This window comes from Crocuta crocuta, unplaced genomic scaffold (assembly GCF_008692635.1).
Source record: "Crocuta crocuta isolate KB4526 unplaced genomic scaffold, BGI_CrCroc_1.0 scaffold464, whole genome shotgun sequence".
NCBI lineage: Eukaryota > Metazoa > Chordata > Mammalia > Carnivora > Hyaenidae > Crocuta > Crocuta crocuta.
In genome coordinates, this window is record NW_027528805.1 from 286,432 (window position 1) to 299,577 (window position 13,146).

The 13,146-nt window shown below is 36.0% G+C and overlaps 1 protein-coding gene across 1 annotated transcript in view; it reads left to right on the forward strand.

Annotated features, from left to right (window-relative positions):
- BRINP3 (BMP/retinoic acid inducible neural specific 3) overlaps positions 1-12,828 on the forward strand; it is a gene marked incomplete at its 5' end in the record, with an annotated part of 215,162 nt that extends 202,334 nt beyond the window's left edge. The window contains one exon of the mRNA XM_077755789.1: positions 11,374-12,828. Within this exon, the coding sequence (XP_077611915.1) occupies positions 11,374-12,490 (1,117 nt within the window). The remainder of the gene's footprint in view (positions 1-11,373) is intronic.
- Positions 12,829-13,146: the final 318 nt, after the last annotated feature.

The window sequence follows — 13,146 nt, forward strand, 5'->3', positions numbered from 1 at the left end:
CATTTTTATATCTGGATACATTAAGGTCACAAATACTAATTTACCAAGAGGTCTGAGCCCACTCACCACTCTGTCAGGGCAATAACATTTTCAGAATATCCTAGGTATATACTATACTGAACCTCCAGCCTTCTTTGTCTTCATGTTTCCATCCTCTTCATTTAGATCGTTTTTAACATAAGCAAATATAATTAGTTAGTCTGAAGTTACATTGTTTTGTTCCAATTTCTGGGCTAGGAGATAATCTATTTTTTTTCAAAATTACTTCATATCTATCTTGTCTCCGTAGTACAGATTAATAAGTAAATTAGCAGTCTGAAAATAATCATCTGCAATATCACATTTATAACTGCTATAAATTCAAATAAACCTTTTCAGTTTTGTAATTGGAATACAGCATTGGTATTCACACTATAGAATGAATGTTATTCTTATACTATTCACAGTTGTTCAATAATTTGAAAAGCATAAATAGTATACATAATACTGAGGTCTTATAAATTATAACTATAGTGCTTTTAGATTTTCAAATTTCTTTGTGTGGTTCATACAAACATGATCTTGCCAGTTTCTTGTCCTTTATTATCAAGACAATCAGGGTTAAGTTCTTGCCAAGTGGAAGCAAAGAATTGAAAATACATGTAAAAAGGCAATATCTGGGTGGCTCAGTCAGTTGTGGAACAGATTTTGGCTCAGGTGATGATCCCAAGGTGGAGGGCCGTGGGATGGAGGCCCACGCTGGACTCTGATGAACATGGTGACTGTTTAAGATTCTCTCTCTCTCTCTCTCTCTCCTCCTGCCCCTGTCCCCCAGTTACTCTCTCTCTAAAATAAATAATAATAACAATAATAATAATAAAGAATTTTTAAAATGAAATAATTATTCTGGGTTTTTGAATGTATAGATTATGCATTTTCCATTCTACTAACAATGGGGTCAGAGCAAGCACTCATTTTTCTCTTTCTTTGCTAGATGTTTTTGCTATTGCTTTTGTTGTTGTTGTTTTTTAATTTTTTTAATGTTTTATTTATTTCTAGGCAAGAGAGAGAGCGTGAGCAGGGGAGGGTCAGAGAGAGAGGGAGATACAGACTCTGAAATAGGCTCCAGGCTCTGAGCTGGCAGTCAGCACAGAGCCTGACATGGGGCTCGAACCCAGGAACCGCAAGATCATGACCTAAGCGAAAGTCGGACGCTTAACCGACTAAGCCACCCAGGCGCCCCTGCTTTTGTTGTTTTTTAATATGACTCTAAATTCAGTGTCTGTCTTTACAAATATAGTGGACTTCTAATTCAACTTCTTGCCTCTTAAGTGTACCATACTTGGTCTTTGATACCCAAGATGACCACTAAAACCTCTACATCAGGCAATGTCTTCCTTCATATTGTACTTTTACTTCAATTTCAGCCTCTTACTGTCTATCCCGTGAATGCATTAAAAATAGTTATTCCCAGAATTACTTGGCATTTTGTGTTGAGGAGTTCTCCACAAACATAAGTCCATAATTCAATTTTGATTTAGCAGTTTTGTTTGCAAGAGTCAGGAAGGTATTTTGTTGGTCTCTAGGGATTCCAATGAAGTAATACTCATTTTCTTTTTTCTGAGTAGCTTATATTCCAATTAAGAAAACTAACATACACATGCACCTGGGTGTCTCAGTCTGTTAAATGTCTGACTCCAGCTCAGGTCATGATCCTACGGTTCATGGATTTGAGACCCCCATGGAGCTCTGCCCTGACAGCTCAGAACCTAGAGCTTGGTTCGGACTCTGTGTCTCCATCTCTTTCTGCCCCTCTCCTGCTTACTCTCTCTCTCTCTCTATTTCTCTCTCAAAAAGAAATAAACATTAAAAAATTAAAAAAAGAAATCTAACATGTAGAAAATTATAGACATTACCATAAATAATATACTTCAGTTGAAATAATGAGATACGAGTCTATTAAACCACAATATAGGGTTATAAATGGTTTAATTACAAATAGAGTAATATAGATAACTGATACATTTGTTCAAACAATTAAGTTTTAGTGAATTAGATTCTCAAAAAGAAACTGTTTAGAGTAAAAATGGTTCAATTTGCATCTTAAACTGGTTAAGCAGAGGAGAAAACACATACAATTCTAAAACAAGAAAGTTCAATGTAGTTTAAATTGAGCATCATATATTTAGGGAAGGGAACAGGATCAGCCTAAATGGAGGATATATTTAGTTGAACATTGAAAGTTATGTGTTGTCCATTTGCAAAGGGTTTCAAAATTAGACAAAATGCATTTCATATATGAAAAAGATTGGGGTGTAATGCAATTAGAAATGGATTAATTTTAAGCTTAGCTTGCTAGTACATAAGTAATAAAATGACAAAAAAAAAAAAAGAGAGAGAGAGAGATTCGGGGCTCCTAAAAACCAGTTCTTGTTTTACTTGAGGCACAAAGGGTTAAGCTGATATCCACCATTGCAGATAACAATAATCATTGTATTAAGAGAGAAGAAAATGGAAAGTTCAGAGACATTCTACTTGGAAGAATGCTCCTCAGACAAACACAGGTATATCATAGTTCATGCCATAATTGTGTCATTGGGTATAAGAATAGATGGGTATCAGATTTGGGCAATTTATATTTTGTTTATTTAATGAAAAATGTGCCTTAAATGTAAATAGTATATTATTAGTTTTAGAAAAATATTAAAATCTATTAAATTATTTAGATGGTGGTTTAGTAGAGGACATTTTATTTTATTTTATTATTTTTCATGTTTTATTTATTTCTGAGACAGAGAGACAACATGAGCAGGGGAAGGTCAGAGAGAGAGGAAGATACAGAATCTGAAACAGCCTCCAGACTCTGAGCTGGCTGTCAGCACAGAGCCCAACGTGGGGCTCCAACCCATGAACTGTGAGATCATGACCTGAGCCGAAGTCGGAGGCTTAACCGACTAAGCCACTCAGGCGTCCCAGTAAAGAAAATTTTATTGATTTTCTCTAAGTTGATAAGAAATTGGTCATGAAACATACTTTAAAAAAAAACAACACAGACATTATGGCGCCTGGGTGGCTCAGTCACTTAAGCGTCCAACTCTTGATATCAGCTCAGATCATGATCTCATTGTCGTGGGACAAGCCCCTCACTGGACTCCATTGGGTGTGGGGGTGTGGAGCTTGCTTGGGATTATCTTCTTCTCTCTTTGCCTCTCCTCTGCTCATGCTCTGCCTCTCTCTCTCAAAATAAATCAACATTAAAAAATAAATAATTAATTTAAAACTAGATATAAGAAAAATAAGACATTTTAAAAAAATGTTCATCACTTACTGGATATCAAGAAAAACATAGAAACACTAAGAAAAAATACAAAGAAGGACATTTCCAATTTAGTCTTAAATTTGCTTTTTCAACCTCCTCTCTTGTTCACCAATTTATTCACTCATGTAAAATTTATATTAGATTTGAAGTATGAAGATCAGAGATGAACACATCTGTGAAGTATGAAATGGAATGGTGTCTTTATAAGTATTTTATTTTAAATTGCTATATTATATTATTTAGATTTTCAAATTTGAATTTGTAATGCACAAGTTTTAAGACCAATAAAGGTTTAGAAGGTTGTAATCGGGGAATTTAAGCATTGATGTTGTAAGTTGATTTAGTATGTTATGATAGTAAAATAGTGAAGTAAACAAATATATATTTTTCTTCACAGAATGCATAATGTAATGACAGATATAGATGATTTGGTAATAATGACTTAGTGTAAAGAACACTGTAGTGGATGAAAACCAAGACATCATGAACATACTTAGGAGGGACCAGATTTACCCATCTTTGCAAAATAATTGCATTTGTGTCAATGTTTGTCAATTACACTAACCGCTTTTAATAGCTGAACTTGCACATAATAAATACTTTTTAAACCTTTTTAAAAATGTTTAATGTTTATTTATTTTTGAGAGAGAGACAGAGTGCAGAGAGAGAGGGAAACAATGAATCAGAAGCAGGCTCCAAGCTCTGAGCTGTTAGCACAGAGCTTGCTGTGGGGCTTGAACTCATGGACCATGAGATCATGACCTGAGCCAAAGTCAGGTGCTCAATCAACTGAGCCATGCAGATGCTCCACTTTTAATGCCTTTTTAACTTAATATCTAATGTGACTTAATGAGCCAGATATTTCAATTTTTGGTAATCTTTCAAAGAAAATGAAATGTTAACTCTAATGAGGAAAATATTAGGGTTTTGGGTAATATCTCCTCTTTACTTACAATAACATAAGTAACATAAATGTGTGCCTCACATTTCACACCCTGAATGTTGACCTGTTTCTTTTCATATTTGATGTCACAAGTAGAAGAAAAACGGATCTTTTGACCTTTTTTGAACAAGAGTATAAAACACAGCATCTTTGGGGACAAAATGTTTCAGTCACTCTCTAAGAAGTAAGCAGATTGCTCTGTGTACACCACTCATTGAAATGAATTATAAATTAGTTGGCCTCAAACCTTTTAGTTGATGTTGCCCCACTCAATAATTTTTGCTTTTGTTACTTGTGCTTTTGATGTCATACCAAAAACAAAATCACTGGGAGTAATAAAGACCAGAGATGTATTTTCAATTCTATTACTTACTGACTTGGACTTGGGACAAGTTGAAGTTAGTTAAGCTTTTGAAAGATAATAGCCTTTATCTATAAATTGGGACAACAAGCATCCTTACTGAGAGTATTGAGATTCATGAGGAGTAAATAAATAATGCCTGTTAAAGTACTGTGCTTATGATAAATCCTCAATGAATGTTACCATCAGCTAATAATTTCTTTAAAATATAACAAACACTTACAACTGCTCCATTCACTTTTTCATTGTCCTTCTGGAAGCCAAAATTATTAGTAGATACTTCAGTTTATGTTAATAAATTAAAATGTGTGTATGTATGTGTCTATAGGTCTCTAGATATATATCAATATACCCACACAGTATATAGATACCTGCATGTGAGATGCATAGCCGAGGGACTTTTTGATAATGACATTTTGTTTCTTTGGGTGTAAACTTGTTTCCAGGAGTGAGATTATTATATATTGGGAGCGTCAACAGGAGCCCCAAGCCCCATTGCCAAGGCTGAGATGGCCAGAACAACAGAATTGGAAGATGAGGAGTGACAGAATATTATTTAGTATTATCTGCCTGTGACTGAGCTAATAATCAGCTTATGATTGTTTAAATAGCTGTGGGTGCTTAATCCCAAGTTCATATTTAGTTTAAGGTATTAGAGTCTGAGAAACACAAATCTATGAAGGCTGAAATGAAATGCTTTACGCAGAAGAGTGATATTGAACTTCAAAAAGATACTGAAATTATATTGTTTAGGTTTTAAGATTTGGATCCACATTGCACAGATTTGGAGAACAATAAAAGATTAGAAGGTCGAAATAAAAGACCTTTGAAATAAGATTATTAGTGCTCAGAGAGGATTTAACTGTGAGAGGAGGTAATTGTTTTTGTATCAACATATGTTCTAATACCTCTGTGCAAACCATTACATATCAGAATATATGTCCTGAACTTGAGTAATATTGCCTTTACACATGTTTTAGAGTTTCAAAGCTATCACAGAGAAGCCGTACACGTACTTTTAAATACAGCCTTAATTGTGTTATCAATAACCAGGTCTATTTTGATAAAGGTGAAATGCAGACATACATTGTAATATTATGCATGTGATGCATGAGTTGTTATAGATAAAATAAAAATTTCAGTTTTCTGGAAGAAAAAAAGGATTTGTATTAAAGGAACTGCATACAGTAACATTTCTTTAAAAGATAACAGTAGTAATAACAGTGATAATAGGAATAATAAACATTTACATTTATTTACCATTTATTCCATGCATAAGCATTCTTAAGTACTTTTGAGATGATTGTGCTTTAATTTTTACAACAACCTATATTTTATTCCAAGTTTATATATAAGGTAAGTGAAACAAGATTCAAAGTTGATAATTTGGCTCCCCAAAAATGATTGAAGCCGATGTAGTGTACCATCACTCAAAAACCTATACTTTATATCATCATCACAAATTATTTTATCTTTGATGCTGTTCGCCTATAGCAATATATGGATACTTTACCTAAAGTCATTTATTAAGCAACTTTTCTTGCTATCCTATCCCATGGAACAGCACCTTCAACACCATTTAAAAAATATTTAAATTTGCTTCTCTGAGTTTGTCTTCATTGTAATAGTTAATATATACCTAACAGAGAAAGTCATTAAAACTATGAACCTCAGAATTTTTTAAGTTTTAAAATGAGGTTAACCTTTAGAAGCTACTGAGAAGAATTTTCAACAATGAATACAAAGTAGCTGGCCCATGACATGGGAGATAGTCACTAAATAATGAATATTACTGCAACATAGTAGAATTCATTTATTAAGGCAGGCTTTCGTGTTTGTTTTGTTTTCAGGTATGCATATGGAAAATTTTTCTGGCATAGGGTTTACAAATTTTAGCGTACATGGTGGCCACAAATCCCACACACATGTAAATCTGAAGCCGTCTCCTGCTGACTCTCCTCCACAGAAATCTTAACTTCTCTCTACCTTTTCTGGACATATTATGTAATATTTATTTATTTATTTTGGGGAGAGTGCAAGTGAGGAAGGAGCAGAAAGAGGGGCCAGAGGATCCAAAGCAGGCTCTGCATTAACAGGCTGACAGCAGCGGGCCCCATGTAGGGCTCGAACTCACGACCACAAGAGCATGAGCTGAGTGGAAGTTGGACGCTCGACCCACTGAGCCTTTGGACATATTCTTACATGCTGATGGCTAGCTGGTACTTAAGGAGCCCCTTGTAGCTATCTGAGCTGTTAATTTTCTTATAGCCTATGTGTACACACACACATAATGTCCTCTGGGATTGCATATACCTGGGCCCTGCTCCTAGAAATTCTTATAGTTTCTCTGGAGTGAAGCCCAGGAGTTTGTTTTACCAGTCACTTGATATTCAAAAGAGATAAGCATTTCATTCATATTGTTTCATTAAGAGCAGCTACTGTGTGTGAAACAGTGATGACGGGGTTTATATGTTACATCATTTCACCCTGGCGAACGGCTGGCAAGTGCGGTCACACACAAACACATGAAGGTTTAGACAGTTATCTGCATTCCCCAAGGTCACACAGAACCAAACTTTGAACCAATGTTTCTTAGAGCTTCTGCTTAAGATTAAGGAGACTAAGTGACCTATCCCAGGTCACCAGGTAAAGTCTGGCCCCAAAATGAGGTATCCATCTTCCAGTCTCAGATAACATGTATCCCGTGGAGAAGAGCATACCTGAAACACACCGACATCATTACGTGTCAAGCCGAGACAACTGGGTAAACAGTCATCTGAAGTTCTCAAATATGGCACCATGGGATTTCTCAAATATAAACACACTATAGGCTTTTTAGCTTAGATTTTAACTTAAATTGTCTGTTTAACTTAACTCTGGAAGACATTTTTCTCTTTTTAATACTATCCCATAAAACTTTTATAGAAATTATTTTCAAAATGCAAACTCTGTTCCTTATAGATAAGGAGTTTCTCTCCTTCCTAAAATATTATATATCATAGTAGTTATCACATGTCAATGTTTTCTTTTAAGGCTGTTTTTCTTTTTTAAGAGAGCAAGTTAGTGGGGGGCAGGGGCAGAGAGAGAGAGAGAGAGGGAAAGAGAGACTCTTAAGAAGGTTCCACACTCAGTGGAGAGCCCTATGTGGGCTTGATCTCAAGACCCTGGGATCATGACCTGAGCCGAAATCAAGAGTCAGAGGCTTAACTGACTGAAGCACCCAGGTGCCCCAAGGCTGTCTTCTATTTCTGTCTTCTGTTTTTCCATAATCTATAGTTCTTTCACTTTAATTTCTGTTTTGCCCTCCCTCCTTACTCTACTCCCTCCTTTCTCCTTTCATTTCTTACTTCCTGTATTTAGTAAATATTTATTGAAGTATAATTAGGTAGATGTCATGCACAACGTCACATGCATGACAAAGAGCAGCAAAAAATCTGCCTGCCAGTAGCCCATCTTTGGACATTGCATCCTCTATTCTTAGCCCTAGGTGACACCAGATAGCTTGTGTGAACAAAAGCTTTATATCAGACTAAAAAGAATGTGGTACTATTTTCCTTAAACATTTAGCTATAAAAGGAAGCAGTGTTTAAAAAACATACTCTATACAGCCTACTTTTGATTTTTATTTATTTTACATTGATTTATAAATTTATTTAACTATTAAACTTACTTAAAACGGTTTAAAATAAAGAAAAAGTAGTTAAATTATACTTTGTTGGAAAAAATAAAGCTACATGGTTATTTGGGTAAGTGAAAAATCCAGTACTCTCCTTTTTATTCAACTCCTTCTTTAGCCTAGATTTTGCAAGGCGTAACGAAAAGACTGATTATTGAATTTATTTTTTCCTTTAAAAACCTATTCCCTATTTGTGAAATACAGTAAAATAGTCAAAAGGTAGATAGTAGAGGAGAAAGGACAAGAAGCAGAAAAGAAGAAAATCCACACAGTAGCTCTCTGTCCCAGGGTACAGAAGCTTTGACAGCAAGCCAAGTTATCAATATTCATACATGACAAGCTGAAGCCTGCGAAGCCGAAACACATTCCTTCAGTAACGCATCTGTGGGGACCTGAAAAGGATTGGGAGAGATTGAAAGCTGGAAAAGCCATTGCTTTTCTAAAGTGTCCAAATGCTTCTTTCGACAGTGCCCTAGTTTTGTGAGCTCTGTCTTTAGCCTTAGGTCTATTTATTTCATTTTTTTGTTTGTCCTTATGATTTGGAAACATGATTAGAGCTTACAGTGAAAGATGAATTGGCTCAGGGAATTTAAGCTTTGCTTTCAGGGAGGAAAATATAATTTTCAATCCAGATAGAATATATATTTTATATTCTTTATATTAGAAAAAGTAGAGTTACAGGAGACAGAGAGAAAGGAAGGAGGAAAAGAAAAGGAAACATAGAAGGAAGGAAGGAAGGAAGGAAGGGGAGAGAGAAAGAGAGAGACAGAGAGAGGAAGGAGGGAGAAAGAAAAAGGGAGAGAAGAAAGAGATAGAGAGACGTCAAGAGGGAGAGGCATTAATGGCCTGTGAAAAAGAAAACTGATGATATAAATGTATCAGTAACTACATACTAAAAATTAGTAATAATTTCTATATACCTAGACCAAATACAGAAAATTGAGTGACTTCACAAACCACAAAACAAGGCTTTTTGCACATTTCTTCTGCGGGGAGAAAACAAGAAGCAGAGCTACAGGAGGAGAGATCTTCATATATAGACGTGTGACTCATGAAGGGCCAAAGAGCCTCACATCACCGCTATTTCACAACTCTTGGGTGTAGAGCTGGGAGATTTTTTGTGAGAACTTACTTTTAAATTATCTAGAGAAAGTTAGAAATGAATTTATTACATTCAGGTTTCTAGTCAGTGTTTTTCAGTGTAAGAAATAAGAGGAAAATGTGTTATGCTTTGGTTGGGTTTGGTTTAATTTTTTTTTTCTTTTCTTCTTGGTCTATAGCAAACATTTTCATTTAGGGAAGGGGAAAAGAAAGGCTTTTCATATGTTTAATTGTGCAAATGTCAAAGTATGTGTTGTGTTACTTCACTTCCTGCGACTTGAAAGCTGGGGCTTTACAATTGAATTAAATATTCTTTTCAGGGCTGTAAGTTTCACTCAAAACTACACTTATGAAGAAAATGCCTTTTAATTCATCTATTCATTTAACTAAAGATTCAGTGAACGTTAATGGGCTATGATCTCTGCTGTGCTACTTGGTACTGGGATGTATACTGATAAATAAGTTTACACAGTTCTGGCAAGCCAGATATTATATTTAACAAAATAAATGGAGTACAGACAAGTAGGTACGAGAAATATAAAATTTTATGTGAAAAAAGGTACCACGAAGAAAATAAGTAAATGTTATCAGAGGGAAGAAAGGATTCATTTCATTTATTTGGGAAAACAAGGAAACACTCACTTAAAATATAAGTATTGCGTAGCAAGAGGAGGTGGGAGAGACCAAAAATGAACATGTAATATAAATAGCTCAAATATTGTTCTGAATACCTTAATACATTGTTTTTATTGATTAATTGCACAGATTAATAACCACGCTTTCCCAATTTTCTCCATATACAAATCCTTTGAAACAGCAGCAGCATACAGGTGTAAAGGATTGGGTGTCATGGATAGATTTCACTGAAAATCTCATAGGTACTAAATAATGAACACCAGAAAAGCATAAGAATATTTAAAAAAGACACACTGTACAATATTCTAAACACATGCATACAGTTTGAGCCTGTTTCTCCCAAGAACGCAATATGGGAGACATTACTATTCCCATTCTTCATGTCAGAAAGCGGCAGGTTAGAGACATCCTTCAACTTTCCCCTGATCGTACAGCTAGTGTGAGATAGCAACATGATAAAAACAAAGAATTACCTGACGACGGGGCCACACATTTCCCTTCATTATTTTACTGAGATTTTAAACACACCAAAAGAGTTTGAATAATGTGGGAAACACGAAAAGCAAAGTCTTAATTTGCATCAAGATTGGTCTAATTTCTGGTAATTTCTGGGTATAAATAAGAAAAATGTTAATGATTCAAATCAAACACATAAACTAACACACTTAACCCTTATTAAAACAACTTGTAGTTGGTTTTAACGAGATATTTCCAACAGTTTTGTTGAGCAGCCTGTAAGAATGAAGTCAAACATGTTTTAATAATATTTTCCCTCTCAGTGGGTACTTGTTCTGTCAATGTTGATAACACCCTGGGATTTAAATACATTGATTGACATTTTAGAGTTGTTTATTTTTCTTTCATTTTTATTTTACGTTCTATTTAGCTTCTTACCACGTCAGTGCTTTATGAAGCTAAGAGTGAATGAATAAACAGTTCATGTACATGCTCTAATTCTACTCTATATATTTTACGATAATATCACTTTTATTTCCTGTTGTTGGATAGCATTTCAAAACAATAACTGACCAATTATGTTCACTGTCACCCTCTGAGTACCCTAGTGAAATGACAGGCAATGTCATTGGAAGGTATTCGTGCAGTATTCTGGATCCAATCTTGTGCAGTGAAGAATGAAAACAATTATACAATACAAACATATAACGTATATATAAATGTTATATAAAAATGTATCTGTTTTCAGTTATAAGCTGTATAGATTTTTTATCTCAGTTAAATAACCGGCAATAACCTGAAGAAACGATAGTGAAGCTTTCAGAGCTAAGGGTAACTTCCTTGGCTGTAACACAGAAAATGTCTTTGTATTTATATAGATCCGTGTTGTTTTGTGTTCCTAGAACCTCCACCTACTGGCTCACTCGCATCCAGTCTTTTCTCTATTGCAACGAGAACGGCCTCCTGGGCAGCTTTTCGGAAGAGACGCACTCGTGCACCTGTCCAAACGACCAGGTGGTGTGCACTGCGTTCCTGCCCTGCACCGTGGGCGATGCCTCGGCCTGCCTGACGTGCGCCCCAGACAACCGTACCCGCTGCGGCACCTGCAACACAGGCTACATGCTGAGCCAGGGGCTCTGCAAGCCTGAGGTCGCCGAGTCCACCGATCACTATATTGGCTTTGAGACCGACCTGCAGGACCTGGAGATGAAATACCTGTTGCAGAAAACGGACAGACGAATCGAAGTCCATGCCATTTTTATCAGCAATGACATGCGTCTAAATAGTTGGTTTGACCCCTCCTGGCGCAAGCGGATGCTCCTCACCTTGAAGAGCAACAAGTACAAGTCCAGTCTGGTCCATATGATCTTGGGTCTCTCTTTACAGATTTGCTTAACTAAAAACAGCACCTTGGAGCCAGTGTTGGCTGTTTACGTCAATCCCTTCGGAGGCAGCCATTCCGAGAGCTGGTTTATGCCTGTGAATGAAAACAGCTTTCCAGACTGGGAGCGGACTAAGCTGGACCTCCCACTGCAGTGTTACAACTGGTCGCTAACTCTGGGGAACAAATGGAAGACATTTTTTGAGACAGTGCACATCTACCTGAGGAGTCGCATCAAGTCAAACGGCCCCAATGGCAATGAGAGCATTTACTACGAACCTCTGGAATTCATTGACCCTTCCCGGAACCTGGGTTATATGAAAATCAATAACATTCAAGTGTTTGGTTACAGCATGCACTTTGACCCTGAAGCAATTCGGGACTTGATTTTGCAGCTGGACTACCCCTATACTCAGGGATCCCAGGACTCAGCACTTTTGCAACTTCTAGAGATAAGAGACCGTGTAAATAAACTCTCCCCACCTGGTCAGCGTCGTCTAGATCTTTTCTCTTGCTTGCTTCGTCATAGACTCAAGCTGTCTACTAGTGAGGTGGTGAGGATCCAATCTGCTCTGCAGGCGTTTAATGCCAAATTGCCAAACACAGTGGATTATGACACGACCAAATTATGTAGTTAACCATAAATGTCAAGCACAACCCAAAATCTTGAAGGAGTTTTTACAGTGCTTTTGTGGAACAGTTTATGTTTGGAAGAGTACATTTAAATTGTCTTTTCAATATCTGTCTTATATCAGTCAATAACATTGGATGGCAATTTACACACATGAACTTGCTGACAATGAATATATTATATTGCAGTTTTGGTTTATGAATGAAATAAATACTGACACCAGTCTAGAAGACATTCTACTTTTTACAATAAATTTCATTTGTAATTTTATATGTTCCGTGGCAATGCTTTTGTGCATTACATCCTCTAGAGGGAACATAAAAGGATACCAATAAAATTTTGTAGCTGAACAGTTATTAAAAAGAAGTGCTGTGGGATTCCTTTTTTCCATGAAATGAGTTTTATTTTGATATAGCTTGTTAGAACCTGGGGAAAATTCACCAAGAGTTTTTTAATGGAAACATTTGAAGGTCCCCTTCAATAGCCTTTAGGGAAAACCCAACTAGGTAGAATGTTTAGTATTCAGTTGTATTTTTATGGTCGGCAGCATAAAGGCAGTGGTACGTTTATTACCTATGCTTACAAATCATTCCTAGAGACACCATCATTATTAAAATAAACAGATAGACTATTTCCCAACTAAATATGAGAACATTCTGGTAA